At 39.8% G+C, this 16892-nt stretch overlaps 1 protein-coding gene across 7 annotated transcripts in view; it reads left to right on the top strand.

The window, feature by feature from the left end:
* ZCCHC2 (zinc finger CCHC-type containing 2) overlaps positions 1-16892 on the top strand; it is a 58118-nt gene that overhangs the window by 15717 nt on the left and 25509 nt on the right. For all 7 annotated transcript variants that reach the window (XM_046671504.1, XM_046671505.1, XM_046671507.1 and 4 more), the window contains exons 4-6: positions 1824-1895; positions 6294-6406; positions 16748-16842. In XM_046671504.1, the coding sequence (XP_046527460.1) occupies positions 1824-1895; positions 6294-6406; positions 16748-16842 (280 nt within the window). The remainder of the gene's footprint in view (positions 1-1823; positions 1896-6293; positions 6407-16747; positions 16843-16892) is intronic.

The raw sequence follows: 16892 nt of genomic DNA, 5'->3' as shown, positions 1-16892 counted from the left end.
GCCCAGCTCTGTTACTCCCCAAATCTCCTTTTTGCCTGCTGACTGTAATGTGGACTCCTTGTCCACGTCTTCCTTATTCCTCCCTGCTTGGGCTTCACTGTCTAGCCCTTCCTCCTAAGATTGGACTGCACATGCCTGGAGGCCTAATGGGATGACTCCGTGTTTCTGTGCTTCCTCGCTTCAGTTCCTCCCCGAAGGTATTGTTTGCCAAACTTTAGCTGTACCTTTCTCATGAAGTCATTTCTGGTCCTCCAGCAGAATACTTTTTGATTCATCTAAGGTATACTGTTATCTCACCTTTCACTTGTTATATTTGGGTTACATGTTTTTTCTTTCTAGTAGGTTATTATCATGGAGTGTGAGAATCTTCATCTTCTGTCAACACACCATCTCTGACTTGCTTAGTACATTTGTTGAATGAGTTTCAAAACTCTGGCTTCTGCTTTGTGGGAGAAATATCCACGATGTGCGAATTTTAAGTCCTTATCTTCACGTTTCAGTGGACGGTTCTATAATACGTGGTACCAGCCACACTTTGCTCTCCTCCTTCACTTACACCAGCTCTCCTTTTGTTGCTGGAGTGCTTAGCTTGTTCCTTCCTTAAGGCCTTCATTGTCCCGTCGCTCTGGAATGATAGTCCCCAGACCATGGCACAGCTCACCTCCTTTCAGCTCACAGACTGGCCCCTCGTCCAAGATCTTTCTTGGTACCCATCTGTGTGCTTCTCCCTGCTCCTGCACCATGCCCTGTTCATTTTCTTTGGAGCACTGATCACTGATGGGAATCTTCATATTCATTTGCTTTGCTCTGTCTCCAGCACTAAACTTTGACCTCAGCCAGCAGAGACTTCGGCTGTCTTGTCCACTCCTGTATCCCTTTCACCGAGAACAGTGTCTGACCCAAGTAACTACTCAACAAACTTTTGAATAATTAAAAATCATTTAAAAGATGTGCCAGTTAATAAGGATATTTGCTTGTGGGTTGCTCAAAGGGTTGCTAGATAAAATTTTGTATATATTTTTAAGTATCTGATTAATTATGATATGGTTAGTTGATAAGGCTTAGATATTAGTATAGTTCAAGTATTTTCTTAGCTCAGATAATTGTAAAGTAGAAATTATTCATGGGCCACCATCTAGTCTGCTGAATTATGAAAGTGTCCTAAGCGGTAAGGCACATGATAGATTCAGTTCTGGCTCTTTTACTTACTTAGGGTCAAATCTAAGTAAGTTAACCTTTTTGAGTTTTAGTTTTTCCATCTGAAAATGGAGATAGTCATACCTGCCCCATTCACCTTAATAGGATTTTAAAGAATTAAGGTAAGGATGAAATCTATTCATAAACTATAAATTTCCATAAAAATACAGTATGATACTTCCAAAGAGGGGCAGTAAAGTCTAGTTATTTCTCTTAAGAATGTGTATTTAATAAGTTCCAGGAGATAGAATTTTTATCTTTCTTGGGGCATAGATCTGTACTGTCAAAGTGTCGTTGTAGTGTCCTGCAACCTCACAAAAAGGAATGTAAGGCATTTCCCTTTCTGAAAATCTACTAAAATATAGTCACATTTTTTTAAACACAGCTTTTTAAAAAAAACCATGCAATTCGAAAGGAGTTATTAAGATTGTTTTGAGTAGAATGTCAACATACAAGTTACTTGTAACAGTTTTGAAGAAATTATGACAATGCCAGATTAACTTAATATTTCTAATTGTTAATCTTAATAAAATTTAAGTAAGGTCCTTTGTTTTACACATGGCTCTTTTCTAGCCAGTTCCTGCCTGTGAATAACCATATAATATGTGTGTTTTTTTTTTAATCAGGTAAATTGGTCTGATCTTTCAGTCACAACAGTAACAAAAACCCACCAAGAACTACAGGAATTTCTACTGAAGGTAAAAGTATAGATTTTGTTGTTAAAATAATTTTTACCTAACATACAGAATCCAGAAACCTCAATATTAAAACACACCAGGAAAATTAAAACACATATGTAAAGGTTGGCTTAGAACTCTCCATGAACATCAGCTGTAGAAAACGTCGTGTTATTCTAAACATAAGTTTTCTTACCTACATTACCAGTATACGGTAATGATGAAAGGTTTTCTTTTCCACAGTTTTAAAAAGTGGAACCTTATTCCTAGTTCCTTGCTGAAATGTGTATTGTTGGTTGCTGCTTACAAGGTACTTCCCTTGAAAGTGTGTCTGTGAAATGAGGTGAAGTTTGTTTGCATTGATTAGTGGTTCTCAGCTCCCTGTCTCAGCTTCCTTAAATATGTCTCCACTTGCTCCTTCTTTGGGCTCCAGCCTCCCATCGACTTCTCCCAAGGTAAAATCTCCAAAGTGTTGAGAATAAGGGATAATGGAAACATCTTATACAGACTTGCGGATGTGAACAGTATCTCAGATCATTTTGTTCAAACTTTTGCCTGTTTCTTTTATATTAATTTTATTTTATTGAAAAGCATGTGAGTAGAGATACATATTGAAAAGTGGAAATGGGTTTAAATGGTTAACCAATAAATTACTATTTCTCAGTAGGCGAATATTTTAAAATTTATTATTAATAGGGAAATAAAGCAGAAGGTCCCGAAACAGGAAACATTCCCAACTCAATTACTAACTTTTGGGTAAAGGTATGACATAATTATTGAACCTACTGAAATTTTCAGGACAGTGCTGATTTTTAGGTTGTCTGCTTGTCACCCTAAATAGGTTCTTTCCGATCTTGTGAGTCTCTATTCATTCCTAAAGCTGAAAGAGCCTGTCATCAGCTTACAGAGCTTTGAGCAGCATGGTAGATGCTGGCCGCGAGGAGCATGTAATTCGAGGTACTGCCACAGTGTTAGCTCTGCTGGGTGAAAACACCCAGGGACGACTTGAATATTTCTGTTTCCCTGTGGCTTGTTTTAAACTAGGTGCTCTTGGTTAAGGGCTGAGAACTCCCACTTCAAACTAGTGACCTAACTGCATGTAAAGGTTGGGGGTGATTAATGTCTAGTCACCACAGGTCATCTGCACATGACATGTCAGCTTTTAGACAGCGTGGTGAAGAAGGAGAGAATAGTGGAAGGGAACGAGTGTGTGAGCACTGTTGTCCAGGGAAGAGGGCCATCAGCCCCCAAAGGAGAAACTAGTTCCTGGCTACCGTTCTGCCTGTTGCAGAAATTGGGAAGGGCTGTCCCACACCACCCCACACAAGCACTTTTGAAATCTCCTACTTATTGCAGACTTTTCTGTCTCTGGATAGAATAAATTTATCAAAGTTTAGGGCAAGTAATCGTGAGCAGGATTCATTTGGATCAGAGAGCAACATGCTTCATTTCCCTTTGTTCCGTTGCCATTTCTAGGACAGAATTCAGGTGCTGGAGGGTAAGTTTCGGGGAGATAGAGCTAAGGCTGAAATACCTCGCAGTGTGGAGTCCCCCCCTCGCAGTGGGGTCCAAGCACTGCTACCTGGCGAGCAGTTACTTGACGCGCTTGGGTGGGGGTGCTACTGCCTGTCGCCTGTGCCGAAGAGACTTAAATGAGCACATGACGGACCCCTACCCAGCCTGGGCCTGGCACCCTGGCAGAGTCTCTCCTACTGGATTTCCCTTAGCTTCAGCTACTTTTTGTCTTAATGGATTTCATTTTTTCAGTCACAATTTTTGTAAAAGCTTAGAAAAATACGGCGCTTTAAGAAAAATACGGCCCTAAATAAATAGTTCACTCTTCACAGTCACAGTAATTAACAGTCCCTCTGCTTAGCCGACATTTGATTATAGTTATTTTTCTAAAATAGGACAAATTCCTTATCAAGTTATATGAAATAGTTGTCAACATTGTGTACTTGTGGAAACAAGTTGCCTATTATAAAGTATCCTTTTAAGTTTACCATATATCCTTTTTTCCTTTTAAAATCATCTACAAAAGTTAAGAGCAAAAGCTGTCCTTTTGACAACCTGTTTATACTCACAACCTTTAACTTTTGTGGATGCTGTTTAACTGCACTTACTGTTTGCTGTAAGGTGGAAGAGTGAGTTTGAGGTCAGTGCTTTCAAACCCTTTTTTGCCATATAAACAGCAGCCTCTGTCCTTTGCCTCCCAGCCTCTTCCCCTGCTGCTGCTGCTTAGCAGCTGCATCTGACGTGCTGTCCATTGTTTCTCATTACCGGAATGGAAGCTCCCCGGAGGCAGGATTTTTGTTTGTTCTTTCACTGCTGTCGCCACAGTGCTTAAAACAGTGCCTAGGACAGGGTTGGAGTTTGAATATCTGTTGACTGACTGGGCGAATGAACCAGAAGAATTAAAATAAATTGTAGTGAGGTTTTGTAGACGGTTGTCCATTAGGCTTCCATGTTTGTAAAGAAAAGCTTGTCATAGTGAGGTATAAATGCCTCCAGACACTCTGAGCTTGTGCTGAGGCTGAGCCCGAGCTCTGGAGGTAGAGGTTGGGTATGCTGGAATGAAGACCCAAGAGGTGAGAAAATTCTTAAGAGTGACTAGAGTAGAAGAGATGTGATTTGAGGCTGTATTTTTAGCAAATACGCCTTCCTCTAGGCCCGAAAATAGTCCCTGGAAATTGGAGATAAAAACCACTTGAAAGTAAGTCAGTTTGCAAATACCAATGACTGCATATCTGCTCTCTGCCCAGTCACGTGAACAGTCATTGACGAGGTGAACATTTATATACTCTCACCTTCCTGTGTTTAGAAGAGCCATCAGTGATTTAGTAGTTGAAGTAGACGTCTCCACTGAAGCTGGTTTTCTTTAGCTGTGCAGATATTTAGGAGAAATCGTGTTTAAAATGGATAATACGATATATGCCTAGTGTCCTAAATCTATAATAAAATAATATTATCAAAGTGTAAATATTGAGATGAATAGTCATTTCTTTGTTTGGAAAATATGTAGATTTAGAACGTGTTTTGTGGTCAGAGGACATGATTTCCCCAGTGGGTGAGTGGAATGCCAGCAGAGCCCTCAGCATTACCAGGTTAATAAAAGGACCAGGAGGAGCTTCATTCTGACATGGTATCTTAGTTCTTTTTGCTACCTTCAGGAAAGTGTCCATTTCTGAATTGTTGACTCAAAATGCTTATTTGTCAAAAGAAGACTTTTTGGTTCTCCAATTAAAGATCAATATGTAAACTGACAATTTGTATAGTTTTTATATTCTTGCAGCTCCTTAGATACTGTTAATGATTCTGCTCTTTTTTTTTTTTAAGTATTTCTTTTTTTTTAAAGTATGCTTTTTTTTTGGTGAGGAAGACTGGCCCTGAGCTAACGTCCGTTGCCAGTCTTCCTCTTTGTTTTGCTTTTCTTTTCTCCCCAAAGCCCCAGTACATAGGTGTATATCCAGTTGAAGGTCATTGTAGTTCTTCTATGTGGGACACCACCACAGCATGGCTTGATGAGCAGTGTGTAGGTCCACATCCAGGATCCAAACCGGTGAACCCTGGGCTTAACGTGAACCTAAATACTCAGCCAGGGGACTGGCCCTTCTCCTCTTAATTTTAGTGAGTGTGCCAGTAATTCAGGAGTTAATTGCAAGGACTAGTTACCAAAAGTGAAATTTAAAACTTTGAATTCTTGAAACTCTTAGAATCAATTTACTAGGAGTTTTAAAAGCAAGCTAGTTAATGAAGAAAATGACTTAAAATTTTGTTTTTAATTTAAAAATTTTCTTGGCAAAGTGATGATTTTTTTGTGGTTTCTTGTACATTGCTCCGAGGGCACCTCCATCACATTGAGGAAAAGGTTACTAAACTTTCATTAGTGTCTTTTATCTAAGTAAGATTGAGAGTTTTCACCCCATCTTTCACACCCAGTTCTTTATTTGATGCATGGCACTGGTAGTCTGACATTGCCTAAGGTTCAGATGTAAAACAGAGGCACAAAAGTGATAACTGTAAAGGCAGAGATAACACTTTTCAGAACACTATTTGAGGATAAAAATAATACTAGCTGTGCTTTGCAAAATGTTCCCTGTGACTGTAGAACCTTGGTGTGGGTGTCATTTTGGTGTGGCCTGTGGAACTTAGAAGGTGAGGGGTATGCAGGCGTGTCCCAGAAGCGTGTTGAATGCTGCTGGATTGCTCTGCACCTCAGGGAACCCTGAAGGGTACCCGGAAGGCAGATGCTGTGTTTCCTGGTGAAAGAAGCTGTGCTGCTTCAGTGTGGGGCACTGTGCCATGAAGATTTAGAAAAGGAACTGAGCAGGAAGCATTTATCTTCCATTTAGGCCTCTGCTTTTTAACATATTTATCAGTGAGAAATTTAACATTGGCTATGCTGTTTTTCTGTTCTAGCTTCCAAAGGAATTGTCTTCAGAGACTTTTGACAAGACCATCTTAAGAGCCCTGAATCAGGGTTCACTGAAGAGGGAAGAACGGCGACACCCTGATCTCGAGCCCGTCCTAAGGTAACAGTTGACTGGTGCCATCGCAGCAACGTCATAGGCTGGATCACGGGCTGTCCCAAGGACTTAGAATGGAGTTTTAAGGGAGATCATAGAAGTTCTTTCTCTGCAGTACTTTTTTAAAAATTTTATTTGTAAAATATTTTTGTGGGGAAGATTCGCCCTGAGCTAATGTCTGTGCCAGTCTTCCTCTATTTTGTGTGTGGGTTGCCATCACAGCATGGACGCTGATGAGTGCTGTAGGTCCGCACCCGGGAACCACGCCTGGCCTGCCGAAGTGGAGCACACCAAATGTAACCACTAGGCCATGGGCCAGCCCCTCTGCAGTACTTTTTAAAATCGACTTTTAATCCATATGTTATTTAGGTCTAGACTTATAGTAAGAGACACCAAACTAATTTCTTTTATCATTGTACTCTTTAACTCTCTGACATCATAAAGAATTGCTTCTAAAATATGCAAGTATTCAGTGAAACTTATTTTCTCCATAAAATATTTATTGAAAGAGACCCTTGTCCAAGATCTCAACGATGGAGATGTTTTTTGTTTTAAGTTGTCAAGTAAGATTAGGCCAACGAGTGGGAAGGTGAAAGGAAACCACACTTCCTCAACGCCTGCTCTTCTGTACGGTGGTGGTTGAGGAACAGCAGTACTAGTTAAGTTACAGATGTGGTAGTTGAGGCACAGCGGTGGTGGTTGACATCCAGTGGTGGTGAAGTCGGGTCTTTGCCCTCGTGAGGTTGATGGGCTGGTGGAAAAGATGGGTTTAGTGAGATGAGCATTAAATATGCTGCCAGGGGCACACAAACCTTGTCTTGGGTTAGCTCCCAGAGCATCCTGTGCACCCATAGAGAGGGGAAGAGATGAAGATATAGGCAAGGGCGGATAATTGGTGGCACAAGGTCCTTGCACAGGCAGGATGGGTATGGATATGGGTAAATTTACTTATTTCATGACGGGAAGTTGAGAGATCTCTTGCCTAATGGCTTATGTTTTTTCTAAAGTAAGAGATTTGCTCGAGATGGGGTAGATTGGGGGTGCGGGATCAAATGTTTGCGAGTAGGAGGGATTTAAAATAGTCGTGTGAGGGTATGGAAAACAACATGATAAAGGAATCCTAGTAAGCTGGATGAGGTTTAGAGTCCAGTTGAGGCTGAAGATCAGTAAATTATAGTGGTACTGGTCTGTCCTATACTGGTCTTATCTTTCCAGCAGTTCAGGTCCACGTGTTAGGAAAGCAGAGGGTTGGATTTGTCCTGGATAACCAGTTTCTTTGATGTGGCAAAAGGACAGTGGGACAAGGGAATTTAGGAAGAAGTGTTAAGTTTTTAAAAATGATGGACAGTTAGGTTCATAGGGTGAAAATAGGATGAGTCTGATAGAGCAGAGTGAACTGCAGTTGGAGAGCGGGCATCATGGGAGAAATCAAGTAATTAAGCAGAGAGAATCCAGTTGGAATTAGAGTGTGAAATGTTCTAGGTTAGAATTTTGAGATGAACGAATTCCTTGTAAGCTAGAGATTTGAATTGTGGTTTGGGAATTGTTGCACTCCCCGCTCTCAGAGGGCTTCCCTTTAGGAGAGATAAATTAAGGATTCATGGCCAAGGAAACAAATGCTGTTTTACTGGAAACTTGCAGTTATTAATAAGTAAAATAAGTAAAAGCACCGTGGGAGCATATACAGCTTAGAGTCAAGGCTTAAGTGAGACTTCTTCTTATCTGCCCTCTGAACCTAAGACAGCTCAATTTGGGAAGCCAACTTGCTGAGGCAGAGGGAACGAGAGCAGAGATGTGCATCATTTAATGTAGGGACCTCTTCTCCTAAGTGAGAGGCCCAGTGAGTGTGGTCGGGATGGGGTGGGGCTGGGAAGATGGACGAATGTTTGCTCCTCAATGGAGAGAAGGCGAAATCTGGGAGGGAGAGTGTTTTCATTGTATGACAAGGTCCAGGGTGTGACTATGGAAAGTAAATGACTTAATAAGATAGGAGGTGGAGGAAGTCCTTGGGGAAAAAGACAGCCGGGCAAAGAGCCTGGAGTGTTCAGTGGTCACCCGTACCAATTTTGAAGTCCCACGACACAATGGAAGTCTTGGAGTAGAGAAGACAGTGAGGCCGGGAACAAAACTGAATATAAGCATGGAAGAGTGACCTGCAGGTTGCCACGTGACTAGACTAGGTGAAATTGGAGGGTGGAGTGGCCGAATGGCAGGCTGACAGGAGTGCTTCCTCCCTCACAGCCTGCCCATGATAGGAGGGGACGTGAGCACCGTCCACCTGAGTGGGCTATGAGGAAAGCTGGATCCCAGGGACTAGCAAGATTTTAGTCAGAATAAGGGGGTATGGGCTCCGTTCATTGAAGAGCCTGAATATTTGGGGTGTCTCAGAGGGCATAGTGTGAGGGTTCAGAGAAAGAGGAGGAGAAATGGGAGGGGCTGGGTCTAGGAAGTGGTTACAGAGCACGTTCCAGGGATGAGACCAGCTGAGAGGTTGGGTGATGATGATGAGGAAGAGTTGGTTGAGTTGCTGAGTCCCCTGTGAAACTCAGACTTCACTGGACATATGCATCCCTGGGGATCATGTTAAAGTACAGATTTTTACTCCATAGTACTGGGGTGGGCACAATTCTGAGATTCTAGTAGGCTGCAGGAGATGCTGGTGATGCACAGAGCACACGTGGAATAGCAGGCCGTAGAGAGTGGTGAGTGCTCAGACCATGCTTCTAGAAGTGGGTCAGGAGGGAGCTCTGCAGATGTGATATGGGGGGTGGGCATGTCTGTCAACATGAGCCTGGTGGTCTGCTCTGGCAGAGATAGCAAGGATGCCAGATGGCAGCCTCTGGGGTGTGGTAAGCAACAGAATGTGCATCTTTAGGGGCAAGTCGGCATGTGCTGTTACCCTGTCTGTGCCGGCTTCAGTGTGTGCTTTATCCCCAGCCAGACAGTCTTGCTTCTTGGCCTCAGATTCAAACCCAGGTCCTCACCTTGCTTGAGGTCACATGGCTGACCAGTAGTGAACTCAAAGTTTGACTGCCGTATTGCTCTGATTTAGAGTGATAAAATTATAATACAACCTTATTCAGTATGTTTCTATACAAAGTGCTCCATATAGAATCATTGAATTTTGGGTACTTTGGGGCTTTCATGATAAATCTAACAGAAGCTCTATATAGAACATTTGGGAAACATAGAAAAATAATAAAAAGACAATTACTCAGCTATTATTGACATTTTTATTTTGTCTTTTAGTTGTTTTTTGTTTTGCCTGTAATACTAGATATACAGTTTTATATCCTGTTTTTCCTCTCAAATTGTGAACATTTTTTATGTTTAATTTGTCAGAAGTGTTTTTGACTACACAATATATCCCATCTGGCTGTCTAGTCCTTTATTTCTCTGTTTTTAATTTTTCAGTTTTTGGTTTTTTCCCCTAAAGATAAAGCTTTGACCATTTTTGGGCTTAAAACATTTCCAAGATTTATGAATAATTAACTGAGGAGAGATTCTTTGAAATTGATTTACTGATTTAAAGAGTATATGATTCTTTTTAAGGATCCCAGATATATGTTATCATTTTTCTTATGAAAAACTTTCCTGCATAGCAGCACACACTCCCAGTGTCTGAACTTGCCTGCTTACCACAGCTTGCTTAGCTTTCAGTATCATTAAAAAAATATTTCCTGATTTGATGGGTGAACGATTATCTCATTGGCTTAATTTTCATTTCCATCATTAGTGAAATTCAGTATCTTTCTGTAAGTTTAGCCATTTATTTATTTTGTAAGATCATCTGTCCTTGACCAGTTTATCTTTATGGATCTTAGTGGAGTTTTTTTAGATTTTTAAATGAAATCTATATTAATAGAAAACTTATCTTTAGTAATATAGTATTTTTCAGTTAAGTAAGTTTTTTTCAGTGAAGTTTAAAATATTATGTTAAGCCTCTCAGTCTTTGATTCTGTGTTCCTGTGTATCTCTTTCATGATTAGAAAGTCATTCGCAGATTGTTTCGTGTTGGGTACATCTGGGTAGCCATCTGGGAAAAAAATTAGGCTGGAACTCTACGTCATTCCTTACATCAAAATTAACTCTACATGGCTCAAAGATTTCAATGCAAAAAAGAAATCATAGTTATAATGTGTTTATGAGAGATTTTTCTAAATATCATACAATACCTAGAAGCCATTAAAGAAAAGCATAAATTGAATACTCAAAAGTCAAATTTCTACATGATGTAAGAAAGAAAATACACATAAAGTGAAGACAGACCTCAAGTTCAGAAAAAAATACTTGCGATAACTTCTTTCTCAGTAAAATAATCTCTTAAAAGTCAGTAAGAGAATAAAAACCAGTAGTCCAAAGCAGGGAGAAAAATGGGAGCAGGTATGAGCAAATAGCACAGAGAAACTGGGATTTTAAGTGTCATTTAAACATGTGAAAGATGCTCATAATAAGAAATATAAATTAAAACCTTGAGATTTTTTAACCTGTTGAATATACAAGGATCAAAAAGTTCGGCAGGTACTCTGGGTGGCAAGGTGCATGAATTGGTAAAATTTCTATGGAAAGCTGTTTGGTACTATCAAAACTTACGTGCAGATAACCTTTGAATAGTTCCACTTCTAGTAATTTATCCTACAGGCATATTCCCACTTTCATGTAAAGATGAATGTTAAGGATGTTTACCGTCATATTTTTTGACTAGAAAAGACTAGAAACAGCTAGATGTCGATAGGGACTTAGTTAACTCATGGTATGTTCATTACTGGAATACTATGCCACTTTATTGAAAAAGAACGCTAGCAAAGGTACGCGAAATAGTGGTGGGGGGAGCGAGACGTGAACAGTTATCAGAATGTCACTGTTTTAAAGAAAGGATATGTATGTGTTCGTGTGCGTAGAATATCTCTGAAAAAACGTGATGAAATAGTAGAGAGGCTTGTCTCCCGGGAAGAAGAGCCTGGGGAGTAGGAGTGAGACTGACTGGCCACTTGGGAACTTCTAAGTTTGGGCCTTGCATATTCTTCACTTACTTTAAAGATTTAACTCACTCTCACTTTAGAAACACGATGTACTTTTTTGTGTGTGTGGTGGTTTTTGGTTTTTGTTTCCTTTAATCATTTTGGAATTCATTTTGTTATGCCAAATGAGGTCAGGATCTAAATTTATTTCTCTTTCCAAACAATGAATTAGTCCTTTCCTATATTTATTTCCTGTATGATTCTTTATCCTACAGTCTCAGGTATATTAACATGTTTTGGGATTTCTCATTTCATCAATCTGTCATTCTTCTTCTGGGATCACATTTTACTTATTTGAGCTTCATAGTTTATTAATAGCTGACAGATCTGGTTTTTCCTATTCCTGGTACTGTTTTTTTGTTTTTTTTTTTTTAAAGATTTTTATTTTTTCCTTTTTCTCCCCAAAGCCCCCCGGTACACAGTTGTGTATTCTTCGTTGTGGGTTCTTCTAGTTGTGGCATGTGGGACGCTGCCTCAGCGTGGTTTGCTGAGCAGTGCCATGTCCGCGCCCAGGATTCGAACTAACGAAACACTGGGCCGCCTGCTGCGGAGTGCGCGAACTTAACCACTCGGCCACGGGGTCAGCCCCTCCTGGTACTGTTTTTTAAGATACTCTTCCATGTTCTCAGATATTTATTCTTCAGCTTAGACAGTTACTTTAAAACTTGATGCATGTGTGCTCTAGGAGATATGCTGAACTGTGGTTCATCTTAGTAATACCAGTGCCTAGGTTCATTTTTAAAGAGTCGTTGCCAGCTCCTGTCCTCTTTTCCCTGTCCCTCCTGAACAGTTAAGTCATAAGCCATTCAGTGGCGTAGAGCAAGCTAGGCAACAGCATCAGGTTTAGTGGTTGTGCCCTAATAGAGGGACATGAGTGGGGTGAGGAAGTCATTTGCTCTTGGGTGATGGTGGTGGGGGCCTGGCATAATGTTTCAGAGGTCATGCACATGACGGGTGGCCCAGCAGGGCATTGGAGCTTTGGTGGGGTCAGGAGGGCATCTGCGTGGGGCTTGGAAGGGAGCAACAGTGATAATGGGAGATAGATTACTACAGGGAGATTGACCTAATTACTAAATACATTTAGAATAGTGAGAACCAGGTCTCTATTGGAGAAGGGAGTTATAGTATGGAAAAGGAGAAATCCAGAATGAACTCTGGTTTTCTGATTGCAATTGAAAATACTGGTGCAAACTCATAACTTTCAGGATATATTTCTAGATAGAGAAATAAATATAGTCGTATGTGTGTACACATATATCTTTCCTGGCTCTATTCATTAAAAGGATCTGGAAGCAGCCACACTCCAGTAGCAACATGCATACCTGGTGTCCAGATCTTGACTTCTAATACCATTCTCCAGTAATCAGACCTAGGATCTCCTTGGAGGAAGAGCTGATTGCAGGTCTGGAGCAGGAAGAGTATAAGATGAGCCTGTTGTACCAGAAAGCAAAGAAGTCCCCAAAAATGATGTGACTTGGTCAAAAGGACACAGAAACTGGCTTGAAGGGGCTCTTGTGGTCAAACCTGGGGCAAATCAAACATTAAAATAAATAATCATAGTAACATTGAATAAAATTGGAAACCGTGAGTCAATATTGAAATAAATAATAAATGAATAAATTGAATGTTTGAGGAATAGTATAGTTACAGTATCAAAGCCCTTTCCCACAAAATAATGCTTATTAATTAGAAAGGGAGAGAGAGTAACTTTAGAGCCGAGAAGCCTGACAGATGCCACTTTACTCTGGTAAAGTGAACTCCATGAGTGACAGGTCAGTCAAAATCACCCACCACACAAGAGGCTGCAGCGAAAGAACCAGCCTCACTCCTGTGATATGCCTGCTATGAGTCTATAATTTTGAGAAACATGAGACAAACCCAAATTGTGACTGTTCCACAAAATACCTGGGCTGTCCTCTTAAAGCCATGAGAGTCGAGAGAGGGCTGAGAAGGTAGAGAGGAATGGCAGCTGGATTCAGTGAAGATTCTGAACTGAGTCTTTGTGATAAAAAGGACACTTTCGGGTCAAATGGCAAAACAGAATGGAGTCTGAGGATGAGGAGGTCGTAATTTATCAGTGTCAGTGTTCTGATGCTGGTTGTAGGAGAATGTCTTCACAGAAAATAATAATGTCTTACCAGATGTTGGGGCATCAGATCAGCTATTTACGGTTCAGGAAAAAAAAATCTTTTTACTGTATTTGCAAGTTTTCTGTAAGTTTGAGTTTTTCTAAAGGGAAAATATATCCGCAAGTGGTCACCTTCAGAATTTTGGCTTTGGCCAAGACCACAGTTAAGAGGTATGTGTCTGACTCCTTGTTACAGCTTTTAGGGTTCTCAGCAATGATCATGTTTTGTGTTTGTGTGTTTTAAGGTAGCCTTTTTACTATAAAGATGTAATTCAAGCTGTTTGTGAATAATGCAAAGGAAAGTGTTATGTAGAAAGTCCCTAATTTCCTTTTCTGCAAATCTAGTCACTAGAAGTAGCCTTCTTTAAAAATCACATGTAAGTTTTCAGAAATTTTCTGTGCATGCACACACCCAGAGTTTATAAATTAGTATTTCCTTTACCGTTCAAATTAAATTATCCTATACACACTTTTCTCCCACTTGCTCTTTTCATAAATATATTGGACATGGTAACACATTAGTACGTGTAAAAAGATTGCTGCTTTGTTCTTTCTTTGCTACATAATACTCCATTTTTAGCTGCACCTAAATAATTAAATTAACCAGTATATTTTTTGGCTATTTTGGTTGTTCCTAGATATTTTTAAACTGTCACCAATAATATTACAGTGAATGTCCACATGTATATATTTTTTAACACATTTGGATACATTTAGGTATAAGATAAATTCCTAGAATTGTAATTGTTTGGTCAAAAGTTATGCCTCTTTTAGTATGCAGTATTTCCAAATTACTTCTAAAGAGGTAGCAACTCTTTTGCCACACCTCAGCAATCATAAAATACTCTCAATTTCTCATCTTCGCCAGCCTCAAAAAGGAAGACTGTCTCATTTTAATTTGTATTTGAGTGGCCATTTGCGCTTTCCATGAATGGCCTTTTCAGTCCTTTCCACTTTTTTATTGGTTTTACTGGTTTATAAGAGTTATTTGTTAGATTAAGGAAAGGAGCCCTGTTTGTCGTTATTTCTTGACCATAAAAATTAAATTTTTATGTAGTCAGTTTTGTCAGTCTTTTCTCTTATGGTTTCAGGGTTTTGTGTCCTTAGAAAGACTTTTTCTCTTCAAAAATTATATTAAAAATTTTTATTCTGATACTTCCCTTTTTAAAAAATCTTTGGTCCCGGGGCCGGCCTGGTGGTGCAGCGGTTAATTTCACACATTCCGCTTCTCAGTGGCCTGGGGTTCGCCGGTTTGGATCCCGGGTGTGGACATGGCACCGCTTAGCAAAAGCGATGCTGTGGTAGGCGTCCCACGTGTAAAGTAGAGGAAGATGGGCATGGATCTTAGCTCAGGGCCAGTCTTCCTCAGCAAAAACAGGAGGATTGGCAGCAGATGTTAGCTCAGGGCTAATATTCCTCCAAAAAATAAATAAATAATAATTAAAAAAAAAATCTTTGGTCCATTTGTATGGCTAGCCCGTGGTCTCAACACCGCTAATAGGATGTTAGGACACTCTTTCTCAGTTTGTGAATTTTAGATTATCATTTATCATTCATTCGTGTCACTTAAGAAATGCAGCAGTTATAAAGGAGAAGGGAAATGGAAGTGAGAAATAGGAAGTAAGTTCATAAGTGAAGTAGAGATTGGTTTGGTACGAGACACACTGAATTTCGTTCCAAACACCTTGTAAATTAGGAAAATGAAAATATGGCACTGAGGTGTACATTCGGGTTATGATTTAAAATGTAAGCCTGCTTTTCTTAGTCATTTAATTCATTAAGTAGTTTATGACCACTTTGATTTTGTAATATACGTGTAATTGCATCTTGCACTAAAGGACCGGGACTTTAATCTGTACGCTGATTTCAAGCCCATGCCTTTATCTCAGGTGTGGCTTAAATGCAGTGCTTGGTGTTCCCGAGTGGATAGGCAGTTGCTATTTGGAGTTGTAGGTGGTGTCTGAGCTATTTCTTGGGACTCCAGCCTTGAATTGAAGGTGTGCCTGTACTTTTGACCAGTTGTTTTGTAAATGTAAGTGGGCGGTAGGTCCAACCACTGCCTTTGGATTTTAATCCCTAGCCTTAGGTAATGTGTTCAGATCTAGAAGTTTAGATTAGCTCCTTACATCATTTTTCTTCCATCTCTTCATTTCCGCCTTTAGTCTTCCTATTGAATTTACCTCCATGTTTTGAGTATCAAGAAGCAATTTTGCTTGATGTACAAGGCAACTTTGGCCCATAAGGGTCATCTCTTCGTATGGTATTTAATGATTCTGTAATTTATCTGAATGATAGGTCAGAAACCTTGGGGAGAAATTAAGAATTAAAATATTTAAATGATCATTTAAAGTAATTAATTTCAGAATTAATGGAGGGGGGATTTGTATGTTGAGCATGATGGCAGTTTAATTTACGAATACTATTTGAGTGTCATAACCTTGAAGAATTTGGTGGTATTCCCTATGAGCAAGTTGAAGCTGAAAGGCTAGATAACTTATTTAGGGTGATTCAGCTTTTGAGTGGTTGAGCTGGGTTCAGATCTATGAGTAAACTTTCCATTAGACTGTGCTGTAACTATGCATCTTTTTGCAGGGTCCCTTTTGTAGGGAGGACCTCCAGTTGAAATCTTTTAATTACATTAATAAAATATGGGGAAAGCTTGTTTTCAAAGATAACAGCTTAGAATCATACTATGATACACACTGAAAGGAATTGTCAGTTAGTTGTGCCTCAGGATGTAGTAAAACTTGTGAGTAACCCGACCGCAGCATTCCAAACTTGCCAGTCTCGTCGGGGAAGGTTCCTCCATGGTGTACCGCCAGATGATGAAAAGTAACACCTATGAAGAAGGGTAAAGACATCGCAGTTCTTTTTCTGAGTAGAACTGCGGCTGTTGGACCACTTGGGCAAAAGGCTGAAATAATACACTTTTTTTTGCCAGAATTGAAACCTTACCACTAGATTATATTAAATTAAAAATAAGACTGTTTGTTGTTTTCTTGCAAATAAGTTTTGTTGACGTTTATTCACTTCCTTCTATGGGAAATACATTAGAAAATATTCTTTTCCCTGGGAAAACAGTGTATTTTTTTATAGCTGAATTAAACTGCCACTTAAGTTTGCTTTACAGTCTTAACTGAGACTCTTGTGGATTTATATTACATGAAATTAACAAATTTCTTTTCTTTTCATATGCAGGCAGCTATTTTCAACTTCATCACAAGCTTTTCTACAGAGTCAGAAAGTACACAGCTTTTTTCAGTCCATATCATCAGACCCTCTACACAGCCTCAGTAAGCGTCCCTCCGCTTCTCTGTAGAAATCTGATGTTTTTCTTGCTTGG

The sequence above is a fragment of the Equus quagga genome, chromosome 9, assembly GCF_021613505.1.
Source record: "Equus quagga isolate Etosha38 chromosome 9, UCLA_HA_Equagga_1.0, whole genome shotgun sequence".
Taxonomy (NCBI): domain Eukaryota; kingdom Metazoa; phylum Chordata; class Mammalia; order Perissodactyla; family Equidae; genus Equus; species Equus quagga.
Note: the sequence above shows the minus strand (reverse complement) of the source record. Positions and strands in the feature narration are given on the sequence as shown.